The 22,736-nt window shown below is 40.9% G+C and overlaps 2 protein-coding genes across 3 annotated transcripts; one reads left to right on the top strand and one right to left on the bottom strand.

Annotated features, from left to right (window-relative positions):
- Positions 1-16,249: 16,249 nt before the first annotated feature.
- LOC111918862 (uncharacterized) lies at positions 16,250-16,699 on the bottom strand. The gene has a single exon (XM_023914481.1). The coding sequence runs from the start codon at positions 16,697-16,699 to the stop codon at positions 16,250-16,252; it is 450 nt and encodes a 149-aa protein (XP_023770249.1).
- A 930-nt stretch (positions 16,700-17,629) lies between these two features.
- On the top strand, positions 17,630-22,045 carry LOC111918858 (uncharacterized). Of its 2 annotated transcripts, XM_023914473.3 has the most exons (7): positions 17,630-17,904; positions 18,760-18,788; positions 18,906-19,050; positions 19,245-19,324; positions 19,390-20,847; positions 20,938-21,088; positions 21,193-22,045. In XM_023914473.3, exons 3-7 carry the CDS (start codon positions 18,969-18,971, stop codon positions 21,804-21,806), a joined length of 2,385 nt encoding a protein of 794 aa, XP_023770241.1. In that variant the 5' UTR covers positions 17,630-17,904; positions 18,760-18,788; positions 18,906-18,968; the 3' UTR covers positions 21,807-22,045. The 2 variants fall into 2 exon arrangements, with proteins under 2 accessions (XP_023770241.1, XP_023770240.1); XM_023914472.3 differs by lacking the exon at positions 18,760-18,788.
- The last annotated feature ends 691 nt before the right edge of the window (positions 22,046-22,736 follow it).

Below are 22,736 nucleotides of genomic sequence, written 5' to 3'. Positions count from 1 at the left end.
GCCTTGCACGGCTGCTTATAGAGTAGTTGTTTATTTCTGAGACTCTATAAATAGAGACTCTTTCTAATGTATTCAGTGTGAACAACACTACTACAACTCTTAACTTCTTAATACACAAAATTTCTTCCTCAACTATTTCTCTCGATGACTTGTGAATTATTCTGAATGTATTTCTCCAAGTTATCTTCTTCACTTCTCTATCTTACTACTCTTCACACTCTAAACTGCTACTGAAACATAACCTCTCTTCGGAGCAAGTCTTCTAGACTTAATCACTAAACTTGATCTTCCTTACTAACTCGGAGTGAATGCATTCCTTGTTATGAATCAGTTTAAGTGTATTCTTAATATAACAATTGTTGTCATTTATATTTCTTTACTTTCCGCAACTAACCATCTAACAATCTAACTATATTATTGTTGAGCTTTTAGATCCTTTGAGATTAACTATTCCGCAATATACTTGTTCTAACGTTTGTTCAAGTGTGTCTCCAAGTTTTTCTCTCAACAATTGGTATCAGAGCCAAAGTGGTTGCTTTTTGAATATCGGAACTCTGATTTTCTCATTAAGCCTTCTATACCACTAAAGCTCATTTCTAAAAAAAAAAACAAAAAAAAACAAAAAAACAAAATGGCACAATCGTTATCTCTAAATGTCTCCAATAGTGTTGGTGGTTCTAACCGAGCTCCAATACTGGTGGAATATGAATATCATCACTGGTCACAAATAATGGAGAGGTACTTAAGAAGACTGGGTAGAGATGTATGTCGATCCGTGGAAGAAGGACCATACGTTCCAGTCCTCACACCAGTTCAAACTGACGGCGCGGCAACCAGGCTAGGAGGAGGTCAACCAACCATGAGTCGTTCTACCAAGGATGATCTCGATAAAATGGAAGATGATGTTGTTGTTTTTTATGAAATTTCTTGTGGTGTTGCTCCTGAAAACTTTGACATTATCATAAACTGCAAGTCAGCAAAAGAGATCTGGGATGTACTCAAAAACCTGTATGAAGGCTCAGAACAAGCACAATATAAGAAGCTCACTACCGCACTCAACCACTTCAACAACTTCAAAGCTCATGCGGGTGAAAGTTTGGAAGACTCCTTCAAGAGATTCAACCTGATAGTCACAAAGTTATCAAATGCTGGTACCATCCGCAGCAACCATGAAACCAATCTCCAGTTCCTTAATGGCTTAGGACGACATTGGACTATGGCCAAAATGATAGTCCAAGGTGACAGGAAGATTCACTCTTTATCACTCTACAAACTCTATGGCGAACTCCAAGCACAAGAATCCATTGTACTCAAAGACTGTGCTGACTTCGGAGGACTACTTGCTCTCATAGCACAAGCTCCACCGCAGTCACCCTACTCTTCATCGTATGATATACCACCACGGTTATACGAAGCAGATTCTGAGTATGATGATGAAGAAGAATTTCAGAAGGCTATTGCTATGGTTAGCCAACAGTTCAACCGCATACCACTTTCTTCCTTCCGCAAGAATCAACAATTCAACAAACCTCCATTCAACCGTAACTTCGGTCCTCAGAACAACCATTCTCGATATCCTAAAGGCTCTCAGAACAATCAACCAAAGGAGGTACCACAGTCTCCTCAGAACAATGACTCCGGTACTCAATCATAAGACAAGACAGATGTTATGATTTCTCACAAATGCAATAACGAAAATCACTTCGCAAAAGATTGTAAGGCCAATGTAGTCAAAGACAGAGCATTCTATCTTAGAATGGCTCAAGAGTTGGAAGAAAAAGAAAAGGCAAGGGCATATGTGGGTCAAGTTAAAAGAGACCATCAAGTTTGGTCATCAGGATATGAAGAAGAGACCAACAACAGTGTTAAGGGAAAAGGGAAAATTTGCATGCTGGCCACTGCGGATGATGATGGGTCAGCAATGTTGAACAAAAACTACTGCTACATGGCAAATGATGGGACTCTAAGCATCGTTGAACAGGTAAAACTCATGGTCCAAACTTTAAATTATAGCATGCATGATTGTCAACCCTACATAGATGATCTTAATGACATTTGTGCTGCCGTCCTTACAGACTATAACAAAGCCCTAGATGAGAAGAACATTGCGTCCCAAGAAATGTTCCATGTGAGAGGAAGACTGGATAACAAGAGACTTAAGATGGCAATGTTAGAGAGCGATCTAGAGTTAGAGAAAGATGCTAGAATGTTAAGTGAAACCCAGTTAGAGATTTAGCTCAGAGAGAAATTGTATGCTTAAATCCCTTAATTGAAAATTTGTTTAATGAAAGTGAGGCTATTGAAAATTTGGTAAACAATGGAACCATGGACAATACATATAATTGGGGTTGGTTAAATGGGTATCCTACCGCAATGGATTCCTCACCCCGGTTCAACAAAGACAGAATGTATGTCCCTCCTGATAGAGAATTTCATTTCCCTGTCAATGGCAAGACTTTTCCCGAAGATATCAAAACTCACTTCGGTAGATTACACAATTTGAGCAATAATTGTGTCATTGAGGAAATTGTGCCCGAGGATTCTAGTCACACATGTGATCAAACTCCCATCAGTGGCACCACTCTTTCAAATTCTCAAACTTCATCCGTAGTTTATGAAGAAATTGTTGTTGAAGGCCCCGAAGTCTCAAAGGACTTTCCATCTTTGTCCTCAGACCACAGTGTGCCACACTATACTCAATTGTCCCAGAAGTGTCCCACCGCAGTCTCATCTAAAACCTACTTTGCAGTAGTCAAATCATCTTTGCAAAAAAACATCAGTTCAAGGAACTACAACACTTCAGCCAATTTTTCATGAGTTACCTATAGAAAATTTTGAAGTAGGTCAATGCTCTCACATTCCAGAATCCTCAAGTTCTGATGATTCTAGTCCACGTTTTCAAAATCGTTCAAAAAATCTCAGGAAACCACAGTTATATAACAATGACTGCGGTTCACCAAAATCTTTGGCAAAAAGAGCTTTCAAAGAAGAAATTAGATCTCGAAACAAAAGCAGACAAAGTTTTTCAAAAAATAAGAAACATGTGAGAATTCCAAAATCCAGGAGTCAGAAAAATTTGTTTTCACAAATTACATTTCAAAAAACTCTTCTTTCATGAAAACAAACAAAAAGGGAAGTTCGGGTTCAAAAGTCATTCCTGCTACTTTTGACACAACCCAAAAATATGTCAAACTTGTAAGAAACTACGTTTTTCAGGTCTATTCCCAAAATGACCCTAAATGGCAAGGAATTTTACCCACTCCAACAATTTTAAAATCACATCAAAATAAGTGGAAAGGAATTTTGCCAAATCCACCTAAAGGGACTCAAAGATTTACACGTGCTAAACCTCGTTCAAAACAAACTTTTCAGAAATCAAATGTCAAATCTTTCAGAAGTTACCCACCTCGGACCAATACCAAGTCCAATTCATCCTATAAACCGCTAACCAAGCACAATGTCAAATTCAATGACAACCCCTCTTTTTGTAAATGTCAGTGCAGCTGTCAAAAGTTTTATCTCATGTCAAGTCAAATCAAAGTCATAAATCTCGTACTTTTCAGAAACCTCGTAATAATCCAAATCTGAACAAACACCTAGGATTAGGTCTAAAAGTTGACAAAAGACCTATCCATGCAACCTCGGACCATGCATCATTTAAGAATATATCAATTGTCCCTGGCTCCAAACTTGTTTGGATGCCTAAACTAACCGTGTAATTCCCAGGCTTTGTGCAAGGAGGAACAAGAAGAAGAATGGTTAATTGACAGTGCCTGCTCCTTGCACATGACCGGGAGGATAGAGTACCTTCGAGATTTCAGGCCTATATGCAATGGTGGAAATGTCACGTTTGGCAACAATGCAAACGGTGTCATCCGAGGTTACGGTGTTCTCACTACGGGGAACTTTTCCATTTAGAAGGTTGCTTATGTAGAAAGCCTTAAACACAATCTTATCAGTGTTGGCCAACTATGTAAAGCAGGACATCGTGTTGAATTTGATGATCAATTCTGTTACATAATGACAAGTGATCGAAGCACTTGCTTAATCAAATCTCGCTCCGAAGGCACGATGTATCCTCTGGATGTCTCTCTCATCATTGGTAAACCGCAGCTGTGTTTTCTGTCCAAAGTTGTATCCGAAGTCTGCTGGCTATGGCATCGCAAGCTAGCTCATCTCAACTTTCGGTACATCAACAACCTCGTCACAGGAGAACTAGTCTGTGGTCTCCCCATTCTCAAATTCAGCAACGATACTCTTTGTCCAACGTGTGAATGCGGTAAACAATCAAAAGCAAGTCATCCTCTGATAATGGATTCTTCTATCTCTGAACCACTGGAGCTATTACACATTGATCTCTGCGGTCCTTAAACCGTAGCCAGTCTTCACCACAAAAAGTATATACTAGTTATTGTTGATGACTACACACGCTTCATATGGGTCTTCTTTCTCAGACTCAAATAAGAGACACCACAAATCTTCATTAACTTCATCAAAGAAATCGAACTTCAGATCAAGCTTCCAGTCAGACGCATCCGTAGTGATAACGGAACTGAGTTCACTAATCATCTTCTGAACAGTTTCCTAGTTTCCAAAGGCATCTCTCACAACTTTTTCAACACCCTATACACCACAACAAAATGGTGTAGTAGAAAGAAGGAACCGCACACTCGTTGAAGCAGCCAGATCCATGCTTAACTTCGCCCAACTTCCTCTCTACTTCTGGGCCGAAGTAGTAGCAACCGCATGCTTTGTTCAAAACCGAAGTATCGTGTGCAAGCATCTCAATAAAACACCATATGAAGGTCTCAACAATCGCAAACCCAATGTTCGTTTCTTTCATATCTTTGGATGTAGATGCTTCGTGATCAACAATAAAGACCAACTCAACAAGTTTGTACCAAAGTCTGACGAACGTATCTTCCTTGGTTATTCTACTAACAAGGTTGCATATCTAGTGTTCATCAGAAGAACAAGGTTGATCATTGAAAGCTTTGATGTGAAATTTGATGACTCTCACATCCGCATTGCACCTCCGTCCATCGAAACCACTGCAATCATGGAAAGTGACATTCCAGCCGCTTCCGGACCTCTGAATCTAGTTGAAATCAACTATGATGACCTTTTTGATCCCATTGAAACGGAGAAACTAACTGAAGTTCTAATGTCACCTGCAACTCAACAACAACATGCCGACGTATCTGGACCATCTCTATCTGAAGTAGTATCACTCAATACTTCCACCTCTCCGGTTGAGGGGGAAAGCTCTACTCCGGATCTTGTAGCAACCGTTGAGGTTCCAGTACCTGATGTTGCTTACATTCCTGCCCGAAGTGAAGCTTCACCATCAAACGAACCTTCGGAGGACTTAGATGACGAACTCATAGAAAATATTGACACTAGATTCGATCCTAGAATTGTCACTCTCCCATCTGCATTCCAGGGGGAACCTTCTCAGGTTCCAGAGGAACTCCCATCCACAATCCAGGGGGAACCTCAATCTCTGCCGATTGCTCAAGTAAATTATGCTCCAATAGATCAAGATGATTCAGCAGGATGTTCTCAAGTCCAGGGGGAACTGCCATCTCCAACCAAAGATTCCTCTAACATCCAAGATATCCCTTCTACCGCAGCTGCTGATCATCTGATGCCACGTCTTCATGTATGGACAAAAGACCACCCACCAGGTCAAATTATTGGCAACCCATCCGCAGGTATCCAGACTCGGTCTTCCAAGGACTTATCTGATCACTGCCATTATGCGACATTTATGTCTACGGTTGAACCTAGAACGATCAAAGAAGCTTTTCTTGAATCAGACTGGATAGCCGCAATGCAAGAAGAATTGGAAGAATTTGAAAGAAACAAAGTATGGCAACTTGTTCCTTTTCCACAAGGTCATACTATTGTTGGTACAAGATGGGTTTTCAAGAATAAGCTAGACGAATCTGGCTCAGTCATCAGAAACAAGGCAAGACTTGTTGTCAAGGGCTACAGTAAACTAGAAGGCATTGACTACGATGAAACGTATGCTCCGGTAGCACGCATGGAAGCCATACGGATCTTTCTAGCATACGCAGCCCACAAAAATGTCAAGGTACACCAAATGGACGTTAAGAGTGCTTTTCTAAATGGTGAACTAAAAGAAGAGGTTTATCTTTAGTAACCTCCAGGATTTGAAAATAGTGAATTTCCAGACCACTGCTACAAGCTTGAAAAAGTAGTCTATGGCCTGAAACAAGCCCCAAGAGCTTGGTATGAGACACTCTCTGAATTTCTTGTCTCATTCGGGTACAAAAGAGGAGTGATTGATCCCACATTATTCATAAAAGCAAATGGTGACCACCTTATGTTGGTACAAATATATGTGGATGATATCATTTTCGGGTCTACTGATCAAGGCATGGTAGATGAATCTGCTAAGCTCATGAGCAACAAATTCAAAATGAGCATGAATAGAGAGATTAATTTCTTGCTAGGTCTTCAAGTCAAACAAATTCAACAAAGAATTTTCATTCATCAAGAAAAATACAGCACCGAACTTCTGAAGAAATATTCAATGGACAACTGCTCTTTTGCTAAGGTCCCTATGGCCTTCGGTTATAAGATCTCTGTTGATCCCTCCGGAGAATCTGTGGATCACAAGACTTATAGAGGTATCATTGGTTCACTAATGTACCTCACCGCAAGCAGACCGGACATTGTCTTCGCAACTGGTGTATGTGCAAGATACCAGGTTGATCCAAAAGTGTCCCACATGACCGCAGCCAAACAAATTCTTCGGTATCTTAAAGGAAGCAAATCAATGGGTTTATGGTATCCCGCAGGCAACGAATTCAGTCTTCAAGCCTTCACCGATGCGGATCATGCAGGTTGCAAGCTCGATAGAAAAAGTACATCAGGTGGATGCCAATTCTTAGGAGGAAGACTTGTAAGTTGGTCTTCAAGAAAACAAACGTGTGTATCCCTATCTACTGCAAAAGCAGAATATGTGGCCACAACCAGCTGTTGTTCCCAAGTTCTTTGGATGAAGACACAATTGCTAGACTACGTGTACAGAATGCTGCGGATACCAATTTACTATGACTCTGAAAGTGCTATAGCGATCTCTCATAATCATATTCAGTACTCCAAGACAAAACATGTTGAGTTACGATATCATTTTATCCAAGATCATATTCTGAAAGGTAATATTGAACTCATCTTTGTTCCTACTCATGAAGAGATTGCTGATGTTTTCACAAAAGCTCTTGACTCAACAAAACTCAATGCATTCTTACAAATGTTGGGAATGATGAATCCGGACCCGCAATTCTTTATGAAGTGTTAGCTACCGCGGACCATCATTGGTCTCCATTGCGGTTCTAACTGAGAATTACATATGATAGATGGTTTTGGTACCGCAATCTAGGTACCGCAACCATATGTCAAACGTATCTCTCATGGGTTTTAATGATCTTTTATTTCTAACCTTTGTACAAGTGTTTTCTCACAGATTCTCTCTGAAATCCTTCTTTGTTCATCCGCGATGAAGTTTCTCAACCACAATGATGATTTCATCCGCAATCGTCTTAAATAAAATCCAACAGATTCATTAACTCTCGAATCTTTGTGTGCTATTTAATGATCCTTCATTAAATAAAATACAAACATTCCCTTTAGAAACTGTCACATTCCCTTTTTGAATAAACCCCGTATCAGACCTATTTTAAGGATGATGACAAAAAGAACGATTCCCAAATAAATCCATCCTCAACTTGTCCTTTCCTCTCCCAACCACGTCCCATCAGTTACAACTTTCTCTCTCATCACCCCACGTTTATCTGACGTTTTACCATGTGTCTAATCCGCCATTAAATGCAAACCCCTTTTAAGATCTTTCAAAAATCTCTACAAAACCCGTTTCATCTTCGTGTGGCTGAGATTCAATCCCATAATCATTGATTCCCCCCAAAAACCCCATTCAACTTCTTACCCCCTTCTATATTTTACCTAGGGTTAAAATCCTTTTACCTCCTTTATAAACCCATCTTCTTCTCTAAAATCGTTTATGCTCTCTGTTTAATCGATTATACTCTCAATTCTCCCAAACTCCCTTAAGCTCTCAAAAACTCCAATTTCTTATCTCTCAATGGCGAAATCAGGTGCATCAAAGAAGCAATCCAAGGCTTCAGGCTCCATGAATCCAACTGGTTCCACATCTCCAACGATCGCTTCAAGCAACTTCCGAGCAGTGTTTGAAGATCATCAATCATACAATGCCCCAACCAAACTGATGATCAAGTATCTCAAGAACCATATCTTGTTTGGTCCATTTGACGCATTCACTGACGTTGTTCCCGTTTCTACACTCTTCAAGTGTGCTCTTTCTGCATACAGACCACTGGAAAACCCACAAGAAGTTCATCTCAACCTCATCGATGATTCTTTGGTCATTTTGACCAAAGAAAAGTTCTTGAATGCCATAAATCTTCTAATTCATCCCTCCATCAAGATCTTCACACCATCCTTATCTGACATCACCACTGCACTCTACCAAATGGGTTATCAGAAACCGATCCGAGGGATTGGTGAGTTTAAGAAGAACCCAAAGAGCACCCCAAGGAGCACCCCAAGAGCACCCCAAGGAGAACCCAACCGAGCTCACCTTTGCTCGATTCTGGTCTTTGTGCATTTCTGATCTACATGCAGACGCAGGTATCAACATGGGCAGTGACATCAACTTCTTTGTCACTAAGGATCTCAAAAGGTACAATCCCTCTTCTGATCAATTTTTATTTGGACCTATCCGCAGGCTCCCCACTCATATTCTTACCTTGCTTGGTCTTGAGACTGTTGATGTATCAGATCATATAGAGGCCACAGAGGATATTATCCCATACCCTTCTACCCCACCTCTTCCTTCTACAACCATTCTTCCTGAGGGTACCGCAGCCCCCTCTGCTACTATAGTTTCTAACCTTTCTCAACGGAGGAAAACCGTGGCATCCAAAAAGAAAACTAGCACACCTAAGAAGAAAGCCCCAAAACTAACCGCACCATCAAAGAAACGAAAAACCAAACCCACCACTGTATCGAGCAGTGATTCTGAGGAAGATAGACAACCAATAGCTATCCTCAAGAAAAGGAAGACAACCGAAACCACTGGCCAAATGCGTGACCGGACTGATACAGTAGCCTCTCAACAGGCTCTGGTAGTCCTTGGGATGGCCGCACATCCATTCAATACAACACTCGAATACCACTCAACCTCATCATGTGAGATTGTTTCATCCTCTTCATTATCTGAACGTGGAGACAGCCCCCCAGTTTTATCTCAAGTAGATAAATCTGGAAATCGCCCTAAGGTCTCCAGGGCTTCCCGGCTGTATACCTTTACTTCTGAGGAGTTAGACTCCATCCTTTTCATGTATCCCAAACACTTCAAACACCACTCCATCCGCAGGGCATCTCTTTCGCCCATGCCAGAACTGGGCTGAGGCCAGACTTGACCACGGGTCAAGGAGACCAAGGAAGCCCAAGAAATCCTACTCTGCTTCCATTTCTTTCAGGTGGTTTAGGCACGGTGAGCACTAATGTGCAAGGATCCGTGAACCCAAGGGACACCTTGGTGCGAACACAACGAATTGACAACAAAGATTCAAGTGACTCTTGGAGTCGGTATCAGCCAACTACTGATGCCAAAATCAAGAAATATGCTGCTTTTAAAAGAGAATTCCAAGCCCGCAAGGAGCAATAAGTCAAACAACAACAACATAAGGAACAAGAAATCATGTCTGTGTCCAAGTACTAGGCAAATGCCATCAGCAATGCCCATACTGCTGCCACAATCCAAAAGGTTCAAACCTGGATGGATCAAATGGCAGACACCTTGTTAAAAGCTCAAGCTATAGTCGCAACCGCAGCTACTTCAAAGGTTCCTCCTACTTCAACTCCTGTTCCACCTCCCACAGTCAATCTATCTCAAGACGAAGAGGCAGCAATTGAACTCAGCTCAGCACCTACCTTCGGTTTTGATGATGAAGACATCCAAGAGGTCAACAAACCAAATCCTTCCGATGACGACCTTATGATGTTCGAAGAAGAAGAAGAGTCCAACGGTTCTCAACATTCCACTTCTAAGCCCAAGGAAAAGAAGAAGAAGAAGAAGAAGAAGGATGCTGTCACTAGAAAGGAATTCCTCAATCTCCAAGCCAAAGTTGATCAGATTTTGGTTGCGGTTAAACCCACTCAACCTCCATCTGAAGATATTCTAGGACCGCAGTCCTTAATTGAACAAGTTGCAAGACTTGAGACGAGAGATCGTATGGCTGCTGAGCGCATCTCACTCGAAGTCGAAATGGGGATCCGATCTCTTGATAACAACCGTAGGGCCGATCATCAAGAATTTATGGCTGCAGCGGAACGCCTCATCACTGAGGTAACCGCAATCAAACAAGATCTACAAACAGCCATTGCGGACCAAGCTTCTCTATCTCAAAGGGTGATAGATGAGACTCATACTGCCTATGAGTCCACTATCTGTGTTCTTCATGAAACAATCAACAAGATGCAGAAATCCCTATCCTCTAACTTCCATGGCTTTGAGATCCTCCAGCTTACCAAGGATATACACAAGCTGCTCTTCAACTCTTCCACTCCAAACAACTCACAGCTGGCCGAGACAATGAAAGTTCACTTTGCAGAAGTCTTTGCCAAAGTGGATGGCCTTAAACAATGGCTTGAGGAAGCACCTCTGTTGCATCCCTCAGGAGGGGGAAGTGATGAAGAAGTCCACCACTCAGATAACCCCATCCATTAAAGTCCTCCCTTCACCACAAAGAAAATTCCCACACCGCAGCCCTCACCTCCACCATCCCAAAATATTCCATCTCCTCACTCTTCACCTAAAAACAACATCCTCAATAGGCCTGAAACTCCTCCTCACCTCAAAAATCTTGAGGAAAATATGTCCACAGACTCTCCTGCCACAGCCCAAAGGAAACACGATTGGAAAGCGGCCAAGCTTGCTGAACTCATTTGGAGAGAATGCGGATTTGATACAATGATAGATGAGTCGCTGATTAACTCAAGGGTCAATCCGCTCTACAGGCTACTAGATGAAGACTACACTCCACATCTCACGTATGCTGACCTCCATCCGATGGTTATTGGGATATTCCAATTTCTTCCAATGCCAAGTATTTTGTAGTTTTTGAATCATTTGACTGCAGTCTCCCCGATCACAAAAGACTGCCTATGGAATTTGAAAGACTCAATCGCTTTTATGCGAAGCATGGCTCCTCTGTGGAAAACATCTGGTCTAACGATAGACCATCCGCAGTTAAAAATTACAAGATGCGGAAATTCATGAAGGTTGACTTGATACAATGATAGATGAGTTGGTGGTTAGATGTGGTGAAGGATTATGATTGCGAGAACCTTTACCACCCGGGGAAGGCCAATGTGGTGGCCGATGCGCTTAGCCGCAAGGCAGCGCCGATCAGGGACGTTTGCATGAGAATGACCGTGGTGACTCCCCTATTGGAGCAAATTCGGGAGGCTCATCAGGAGGCTATCAAGGAGGAGCATCGGAAGAGCGAGCGTGTGGTGGGTCAGGTTTTCTCCTTTGATTATGATAGCCGAGGACTATTGACACTACACCGTAGGGTGTGGGTACTGTATCACGGAGGCGTGCGCCAGATTTTGATGGAGGAGGCGCACAAGTCCCGATTCTCTATTCATCTCGGGGCGACGAAGATGTATAGGGATCTTCGTCTAGATTATTGGTGGCCCTGCATGAAGCGGGATGTGGCATGGTACGTTGAGCGCTGCTTGACCTGTAGGAAGGTCAACGCCGAACATCAGAGGCCGCATCGCAAGATGCAGCCGTTGGATATTCCATTGTGGAAATGGGAAGATATCACGATGGACTTTATCACGAAACTTCCCAGGACCACGCGTGGAGTGGATTCGATTTGGGTCATCGTGGATCGATTGACCAAGAGTGCTCACTTTATCCCGATTCAGGAGAGCATATCGGCCGAGAAATTGGCCGACATCTATATCAGGGAGATCGTGGCGCGGCACGGGGTGCCAGTTTCAGTTTTCTCGGATAGGGATGTATGTTTTACTTCCAAGTTTTGGAAGAAATTTCATGACGAGTTGGGCACTCGTTTGCATTTTAGCACCGCCTTTCACCCGCAGACGGATGGTCAAAGCGAGCGGACCATCCAGACTTTGGAGGATATGTTGCGGGCATGCGTGTTGGATTTCGGTGGTAGCTGGGATACCTATCTTCCCCTGGCCGAGTTCTCCTACAACAACAGCTACCACGCGAGTATTGACCGTCCCCCATTTGAGATGTTGTACGGTCGGAGGTGCAGGACCCCGATATGCTGGGGTGAGGTTGGCCAGAGAGTCATGGGGAGCACCGAAGTGGTGCTCAAGATGACCGAGAGGATCCAGCAGGTCCGGAGCAGGCTTCAGACTGCTCAGAGTCGGCAGAAAAGTTATGCCGACAAGCGTCGATCCGACTTGGAATTCCAAGTCGGGGATATGGTTCTCCTGAAGGTGTCGCCTTGGAAGGGCGTCATTCGATTCAGGAAGCGAGGCAAGTTAGGTCCGAGGTTCATCGGACCATTCCGAGTCATGGCCCGGGTGGGCAAGATGGCGTATAGACTGGATCTGCCAGTCGAACTCAGCCAAATCCACAGCACTTTCCATGTTTCCCAGCTGCGGAAATGCCTAGTGGACGATTCAGCAGTAGTGCCTTTGGAGGATATTCAGGTTGATGACAGCCTGAATTACATTGAGCGCCCAGTCGCAATCCTCGACAGGAAGTCGAAGGATTTGAGGAACAAGAGGGTGGAGCTTGTGAAGGTGCAATGGCAGCACCGCAAGGGTTCGGAATGGACTTGGGAGCCGGTAGACGAGATGATGGAGCATTATCCCGAGTTGTTTCAGGATCGAGCAGCAGACTTCGAGGACGAAGTCTAAAATAAGTGGGGGAGATTTGTAGGACCTGGTTCCTGGTATGTAAATCTTATTGAGTATTTTTCCTTCTTTTAGCGTTGGACTCGGCGAGTCATAGGTCCGACTCGCCGAGTAAGGATGGGACCCGGGACATGTTTAAGTTGACGACTCGGCGAGTCCATATTCCGGACTCAGCGAGTCACCGCTGTTGGATGAAACCCTAAGTTTCAGGGGTTGCACCCTATTTAAACAACGTTTTGTGCCTCATATCAGCCCCCATTGCGTCCAGAACACTCCCTCTCGAAGCTCTAACTCCTCTTTTGGTAATTTGGGTGATTTTGGTGCATTTCTTTGAAGTTTTGGAGAGAAGAAGAAGGTAGATCAAGAGGAGAGGAAGAAGATCCAGAATCTTTGTGCCATTTCAGAACTTCTAGAGGTATTGGACTCGAAACCCTTTCTATCCCTTCATTATTATCTCGTTAAGAGCTTGTGATAGCCATTTCAAGGCTTCTTCTAGTCTTGACCTTCGTGTAATGAGCTTATAGTGTTGAGGGACTTCGGATCTAGGCATGTTTGGGCTCTAAGGGCTCGGATCTGTAGCCTTTATGGACCCTCATTGCTTGAAGACCTTGGATCTACCATTTTAAGTACATTTTGAACCCTAAAATCCGTATTGGTGAATATCTACACGTAAAGTTGGAAACTTTACGTGTGATTCGTGTTCTAGGAGTCCAGATCTGTGAATGGCATGGACTGGAATCAAGCAAATATGTGTATTTAGTGGGTGCATGGCAACGACTCGGCGAGTCTGTTCGCGAGTCTCCGAGTTTGTCCCCTTTTCGTAGTGTCGAGTGAGCAGTGAGTCACGGGGTGTGACTCAGTGATTCGGAAGCTGAACTCATCTATGGAGGAACTCGGCGAGTTCAAGGAAATCTCCTTAGATCAAGAACAGACTCGGCGAGTTGTTCATACAACTCGGCGAGTCGCAGCATAAGTGTTCTTCGGATGAAGATGAACTCGGCGAGCTGTTCATACAACTCGGCGAGTCTTAGCATAAGTGCTCATCGGATGAACATGAACTCGACGAGTTGTTCATACAACTCGGCGAGTAGGATGAAGGACTTGAATATCAGTTTAGAAGGAGAACTCGTCGAGTCGTCGCCTAACTCGACGAGTAGAAATGGGATTCATGACAATTGTTTGGGTAGGGACTCGGCGAGTTGGAAAGCCAACTTGGCGAGTCGGGTCAACTGAAAGTTGACTCTGACTTTGACTTAGGGCATGATCAGGGGTAAAATGGTCATTTTACCCAAAGGACAGTTAGCAGTGTTTGATTGAGTATGTTGTGGGAATTGCAGCCGGAGGATTTCCGGAGCAGCAGCAGCAGCAGTAGACAGTCAGTTCCCGATCAGATCAGCAGCTACTTCGAGGTGAGTTACCTTCCAGTAGCGGTGGGTCTACGGCCACAATGCCGGCCCACCAGTAGGAGTTGTCGTTAGATGATTGTCTTTGTGATATCATCTTGGTTTGCTACTACATGATATGTTATGTGCTAGCATGACCTGTTTTTATGTGATAGAACGAGGATCGGTTGTTAGGACCGAAGGGTAGTGCAGACACCCCAGAATTTGTCTGACAGTATATGATGATATGTTTGCATGCTGGCTTGTTATGTTATATGCGATAGAGGTAGTAGGAGGGGACTAGTCCCCGAGGATCGGTTGTCAGGACCGACGGGTAGTCAGCACCCCAGAATGGCTTGACACGGGTAGGACGGCACCCCAGAATGGCCGCACGGGTAGTCGGCGCCCTAGAATGGCTGTACCGGGTAGTCAGGCACCCCAAAATAGCCTGGCAATATTTGTGTTATGTGATTGCATGGTATGTGGTAGGTTGGGGGAACTCACTAAGCTTTGTGCTTACGTTTTCAGTTGTTGTTTCATGTACCTCCTCAGCTAAGGGAAAGGAGCCGGCGCGGTAGCAGCATGTCACACATATACACTCTCTTGTTTCCGCAGTTACGAGTTTATTCTGGGATTGATACTCTGATATTTGATTGATCGAATGTTGTGGTTTTCAATTTGGTTTTTCGATGTGAAATGGTTTAATCAACAACGTTTTAACTATTAATGCTTTCATGTAATGTTTTATAACGAAAATTTTGGACGTGAAAATTGGGTCGTTACATCCGCAGTCTTTGTTATTTCCTTTACTTATCTTTTGTAATGTACCCTATTATCCAGCATGCCTTGCACGGCTGCTTATAGAGTAGTTGTTTATTTCTGAGACTCTATAAATAGAGACTCTTTCTAATGTATTCAGTGTGAACAGCACTACTACAACTCTTAACTTCTTAATACACAGAATTTCTTCCTCAACTATTTCTCTCGATGACTTGTGAATTATTCTGAATGTCTTTCTCCAAGTTATCTTCTTCACTTCTCTATCTTACTACTCTTCACACTCTAAACTGCTACTGAAACATAACCTCTCTTCGGAGCAAGTCTTCTAGAATTAATCACTAAACTTGATCTTCCTTACTAACTCAGAGTGAATGCATTCCTTGTTATGAATCAGTTTAAGTGTATTCTTGATATAACAATTGTTGTCATTTATATTTCTTTACTTTCCGCAACTAACCATCTAACAATCTAACTATATTATTGTTGAGCTTTTAGATCCTTTGAGATTAACTATTCCGCAATATACTTGTTCTAACATTTGTTCAAGTGTGTCTCCAAATTTTTCTCTCAACAGCCAACGTCTCTTAAGTACACCAAATGTTCGCTCCACATCCTTCCTAGCTGACTCTTGCGCCTCTTTAAACTTTTTTCTTTTTTGGTCGTTAGAACATATAAACGATTTCATAAAAACAGACAAGGGAGGATATATACCGTCAGTAAGATAGTATCCATGCTTATATGCTACCCCATTTGCTTCAAAAAGGTACATCGTGCGACTTTCCAAGGTAGATATCGTTGAATTCCGGCGAATTGTCTATCACATTGATGTCATTGTTTGCACCTGCTGGACCAAAGAACGCATGCCATATCCAAAGATCATGTGATGCGATAGCCTATAGAATGATCGTCGATTCTTTGTGGTCGCCTCTCATGTACTGACCCCGTCATGCGTTGGGTTATAATGACCAACTCCAATGCATGCAATCGATACTACCTAGCATTCCAGGGAATCCATGTTTGCCTTCATGCACCGTGTACAATTGGTGGATATTGTCGATAGTTGGTTTGCGCAAATATCGTTGCCCATAAACCACACAGATCGCTTTGCAGAACTAGTACACACACTCCCGCATGGTACGCTCTGACATCCTAAAATACTCGTCCCATTTGTCTGTGCCCATGCCGTAAGCTAGCTGACGAATTGCAGTCGTGCATTTTTGAATGGGAGAGAAACTTTTTTTCCGCCTTGCATCCATTTTCCATTGGAAATATGGAAAGCGGCCTTCCAAATCGCCAACAATACGTAAGAATAGTTCATTCCTCATCCGGAACCGACGTCGAAACTTTACAGCGTAGATGGCGTCATCTGCAAAATAATCTTCTATAAGGCGATCATGTCCGGCTTCATGATTTCTACGCAACGGCGGCTTTCTTAGCTTAGGTCGTGCACGTGATGTTTCGCCTAGTCGGTTTTGATAGTATGCAACCGTTTTCGTCATGACGGAATCGATAAATTTAGCCTCCTCTACAACCGTCGAATCGGATGATGAAGATGATGACATTTTGAATAATATTTTTTGGAGAGAAATATAGACTATGGGTAAAAAAAAATGGTAGAATGTTGTAGTATTTATAGGTTAAGAAAAGGAAAAGAAAAAGAAAAAATACATATATATATATATATATATATATATATATATATATATATATATATATATATATATATATATATATATAGTTGTTTGGAATAAAAAAAGAAAAAAAAGCAGTCAATCGTTTCAAGAGAGAGAGAGAGAGAGCGGGACTCTCTCCCGCATTCCCTTTCCCGCACCCACAGTGCGGTGTTTCTTTGTGCGGGAAACGATCCCGCAGTCTCCCTGCTATCGACTCCGTCTGGCCTAAGGATCAAATGTGTACAAAATATAAAAAATTATAAATCCTCTATGAACATAAAATAAGTGAACAAAGTTACACTTGGAGACTACTTGTTTGTAGTTTTTCAATTTTTCCAAAACATAAAAACCGATAAAACCTAGTATAATATAACCTGTAAAGTATTTAATTTTTAAAAAAAATATATATAAATTATCAAATGAGCAGTCCATGTCAATTTTTTCCAAAGCCTACGTGGGGAGTCAATCATGAAACATTAATAATATTTTGGATATGTTAGGATTGGTCATGAAACACTAATAATATTTTAGATATGCTAGGATCGGTCAATCATAAAACACTAATAATATTTTGGATATACTAGTATCCGAATCATATGAACCTTCTACCGAAATTTTACTCCCGCAAGAGCAGATAGGAGGTTGCAAAATTAAGCAATATGTATCCTTTTTTTAATGAATTGTCCTTGAATTAAATGATAAACATAAGTGTTATTTGATATAAAATTGTAATTTATTATGCCTTTTAATAATTTGATAAATCAAACGGTTATGATGATAGCCGTATTCGATAATTAAGAAATAATAAAGACAACACGATGTAGAGCTTTTGGGTCGTGGGAAGTCTCATGCTAAAAGGCCAAGCAGCACAACTTTTTCCTCATCTCGCCATAATTATTTCCCGGTTTAGATTCCCTGCTACGCTGCTTCTCTCAATAACTTGTACTTTCTTCTCTCTCCCACTCTTCCAACAAATTCTTCAATGCGCTGAATTAAATGATGATGATGATTATTACAAGTTCGATTTTCTGGTTCGGATCTGAAGGAATTTCTGGATGCTGATGATTTACTTGATCATGAGAAGAACAACAACGGTAATTCATAATTCCGATGACTTTCCTTTATTCTTATACATAGATTTCCCTGCAATCATGACATCGGATTCATGATTGTTTCTCGAGTTTGTTGAATTGTGATTATCTGTGATGATTTCATCAAATGAAGCATATATTGTCAAATGTTGTGTATATATCTGCCATCGATTAACTCGGTTTCATCAAGTTCATTCTGCTAATAATTGTGGATTTTTGTTCAATTGAAATTGTTTTGGGTAGTTGAATTATGTGTTTGACCTTTATCCATTTGTGAGCTGAAATCTGATTAATTAGATGATTGAAATCTGATTACTAAAAAGGAACATCTTTGCGTATAGATAAAATAGGAGAAACGATTTTTTTGCAGTTATTTTGGGATGAAGCAGTTATTTTTCTATAAAAGCGATAGAATGTTGAATACAGTTTAAAAAAAGAGAGCAGTTATTAGTTATTACCTGATGTAAATTTCTCTTTGAGACTCCTATTTGGATTTTTACTATTGTTTCATTGCATTGTGTGATTTAATCATGTAACTAGATAAAAAGAAAATAAGAATTGAAATAGTAGCTTTTTCTGGTTATGATTTTAACAAGATAATGTGATATTTGACTGAAAGTAGATTACAACATGTAACAGGTAGGCCCAGGCTGTGCTTAATTATAATGCACTTCACTTGCCAGATAAATGTGTTTGTAAGAAAATGTGTCACCACATAAACAATTCAGAAAGAGGATTTTTTTTTTTTTTTTTTTTTTTAAATTGCTTAGACCCACATCTTCATTTTTTTTTTTGGGTATTTATATGCAAAGATTTTGATGCAAGTTTAATAAATTCAAAGAACTCTGAAATTTCCAGGTTCTAGCTGAATAAAGCCCCACTCACATGTAAGATAAATATTCCGTGTGTTCTTTGGTGTTTCCTCTGTATTCTTTTATTTGTTTCTTAGATTTCAAGGCTATTAGGTTTCGATATATTAAATTATCTTATTTATGGCTTTACAGGCTGTGAAATGAACTTTTCCCCTTGAGCACATTCACGTTTCTTGGTGGCGACACTACCTGTATATGGGAGGATTCTTCCACTTAGTTGATTTAAAACAAGGAACCATGGCTAGAAAAATTGGTACACAAAAGAGAAATGTTCATGGTAACCATTACTAACATTAAAATCATACACAACCCATTTTTTTCATCACGTAAAACTCCAAAACCGAAGAAAAACCACGTGCCTCCATATTCAAAAACTTCCAATAACTTAAGGCGTAGTTTTCAATACCTTAAAATGAAAGAAGAAAGAAAGAACCAAACACTTCAAGTGATATTGTAATTGATGCCTTTCAGGTTTAGAGGCCCCACGCAACAGTTTAGACCTTCCTGTTGGAACTTACAAGAGCTACTACACACAACAAGATGATGGAGTGGTAAGATTTTTGTGTATATATATGTATCTAAAATTTTCATTTATTTTAACTTTATAATTTTTCAGCATAATAAGCATCAAGGGACACATGACTGGTATGAAACTGGCTATTTTCCAGCTGAAGCTCCAATGAAGAAGTTAATAAGTGATGAAATGACGAAAAAGCCCAAGAGCAGAGGAAACGCCCCAAGCATTGTGGCTAGATTAATGGGGGTGGATACAATGCCAATCGATACAAAACCAGTGAACGATTTTTATAAAGAAAAACTCACGAGAAGTAGCTCAGCTAGCTCTACTGTTTCCTCAAAATCTATCAAACAGATGAATCTGGATTCATTTCATTTAAACGAAGAGACTGATTCTGACGAATGGAGTGTCAACACGTCATCAAAGAAACCCATGCCACGTGAGCATCCTCAAGAGGAAGAACTACAAAAGTTTAAAAAGGAATTCGAGGCATGGCAGACCGCAAGGTTTAAAGAATGTTCAAAGATAGTTGAAAACGTCGCCGTTTCTGACCAGTTCATCGCTCAACAGAATCTCAACAAACAAAAAATGGCTCTTTACGCAAATCCAGTCGAAACACACGAAGATTTACGAAAGTCTCGTTCTTTGAAATCAGATGAAAAACGATCGTTTTTTAAAAGAAGAGAAACATTAAGCGAAGATTTCGACCAGTATTCAGCGCCGACGAAGATTGTAATCCTGAGACCTGGTTTTGACAACGTTAGTAACTCCGAAGAGCCATGGGCGACTTCTTCTTCACATGCTTCTGAAGATAGAAATAAAATCGAAGATTTTCTAGAAGAAGTGAAGGAACGGTTAAAACTGGAGTTACAAGGTAAAAGCGTCAAAAGAGGCGGCGGAATCGAAACGCCGTACAGTGAGCGGCTGTCGGATCCAAAACAAATCGCGCAACGAATCGCAAAACAAGTGAGAGAAAGCGTAACGAAAGACCTCGGAACTAATTTGCTTCGATCCGAATCAACAAGATCTTATCAAACGAATTCTCCTGAGTTCATTAGCAGAGATACGAGGAAACATTTGTCGGAGAGATTAAGGAATGTTTTAAAAAGAGAATCGTCATCGTCACATTCACATTCAATTGATGAAACTGAAAACGATATACAAAGTAAATCGTTCAGGTGTGGGCCCGATGATGACCATGATGATATGATTTTGTCTTCTCCTGTAAATCTTGTTAGATCTTTATCTGCTCCTGTATCATCGGGAACGTCGTTTGGAAAGCTTCTTCTAGAAGATCGACACGTGGTAACTGGTGCTCATATTCGAAGGAAACATGAAGGTAACGAAAAGTTATTAGTGAAAAAAGAAAGGAAAGATCGATTCAATTTGAAGGAAAAAGTGACAAATTTGAAATACAATTTGTCTCTAAGGGCAAGATTATTTGGGAGAATTAGAAAGATACATTCAGCTAATGATCAGTTTCGTGAAAATGATCGGAGTTTTGTGAAAGATATTATGAATGGACCAACGGTTATGATGAACTTTCCCGATAGACCCGTGAGAATTATTATTCATTTATTTATTTATTTTATTAAATATTCCAAGATTCTCCTTTTTTGTTAACGAATTTATATATTTCGATTTTAGGAAAACTCGACTGAGGTTCCACCTAGTCCGGCGTCCGTGTGTAGCAGCATCCATGAGGAGTACTTTAGATATTGTGCGAGTCCGACCACAACTCCATTAGATGACAATGATATGCCTCAAGCTTTTAGAGACATCAGCTCCAATTTAAATGGTATTTGACTATTTTCCATTACACTGTCTATTCCATTTATTAGTCATTCTATTTCGTTAGGGTTTTGGGAATATCTAACAATAAAGTTGTTTGTTAACTAACAGAGCTACGGAAACAATTGAATGAACTTGGGAAGGGTCGAGTATACGAGGAGTCTCAAATCGAAGAACAACCGTATGATAACGAGGTCGACACTGTAGACCTTGAAGATGAAAACGAAGCATACATACAAGACTTACTGGTTGCATCCGGTCTATACCATAATTCATTTGATAAATCGTTGTCCAAATGGGACACATTTACAAAACCAATAACCAACACGGTTTTTGAGCAAGTTGAATCATCGCAAAAACACATAGTAAATAGCAACAAACTATCCTCAACAGAATCCGACCAACGAAAGATAGATCACAAGGTATTACTTGATTTACTAAACGAGGTACTCTCAATAGTGTTAGCTCGTAGAAAAGGTACGGGTATTAGACCACCACATGGCGACACGTTATTGGACCAAGTGTGGGGGATGTTACGTGAATATTTACATGCTTACGTCGACAAATCTTTTTACTTTTTTGACACGATGGTGAGTAGAGATTTACGGTCAATGCCATGGATGGAATTGGCGAATGAGGAGATTGATGTTGTTGCGAAGGAGGTTGAGTGTCAGATTTTTAAGGATCTTATGGAAGAAACGATGAGGGATATGGTTAGACTGTAAAAATGGGTAAATTGTGTATATATATGAGTGTGAATGAAATGAGTGAAAGTAGATGGGGTTGAGGTTTGGTTAGTGTAGGGATGTTTTTTTGTGGTGTTTAGAGTAAGGTTGTTTTAATTGTAGGATTATGATCATATTTTGGGGTGCTTTGGGTGTTTTCTTTTTTTGATTGCATGCCAAATTATTCTTGATAAAATGCTACTTTTTTAACCAAAATTTTAAATATATAGCTTCTTATATTTGGGGTGCTTTGGTTGATTTCTTTTCCGAATTAGTAATGCGTATTTTGTTGGATGATTTGATTTTGTTATACTTGCAAGATTTGGAGGAAACACAACTATTTCCTTGATGCCACTAACTGAAGAATGAAGAATGATAATAAAATGCTCTTGGAATTGGTCAGGGGTAAAATTGTCAATCCGTTTAGGGGCCAATTGGTATTTAACCGTAAGTAGTGGGTTAAACCTATAATACTACAACATGCATTATAAAATTAAGCACACACACAAGGTAAACAAGTGAAGGGTAGAGATTATGGGCTCGTAGCCTCAAGCCCTATACATCACATCCTACTAAAACTCTAAGCTACCAAATGGGATAGCTACAATAATTAGCACCCGTGACAAAGACGGTGTTGAGTGTTGACCCCTGACAAAGATGGTGTTGCGCGACCAAATCCCAACACGATTTTTCTATGGAAAAATAGCGGTTGTAGACATTTTTTAAGATTGAATTTTAAAATATGGACACGAACAATTGGATTTTCGGATATAGACATGGATTCTGCAACAATAAGCTCTGAGGGCTCCGTGGAATTTATTGTAGCTCTACGGAATGGTAGAATCGTAAATAAAAATAAGGGTATTATAAAAAAAGGGAAACCCACGTAATCCCCTAAAGCTTCCTGCTCCACCGTCCATTCGGGTTATG

The sequence above is a fragment of the Lactuca sativa genome, chromosome 3, assembly GCF_002870075.4.
Source record: "Lactuca sativa cultivar Salinas chromosome 3, Lsat_Salinas_v11, whole genome shotgun sequence".
Classification (NCBI taxonomy): Eukaryota; Viridiplantae; Streptophyta; class Magnoliopsida; order Asterales; family Asteraceae; genus Lactuca; species Lactuca sativa.
The sequence above is the reverse complement of the archived record's forward strand: the minus strand, read 5'-3'. Positions and strand labels throughout refer to the sequence as shown.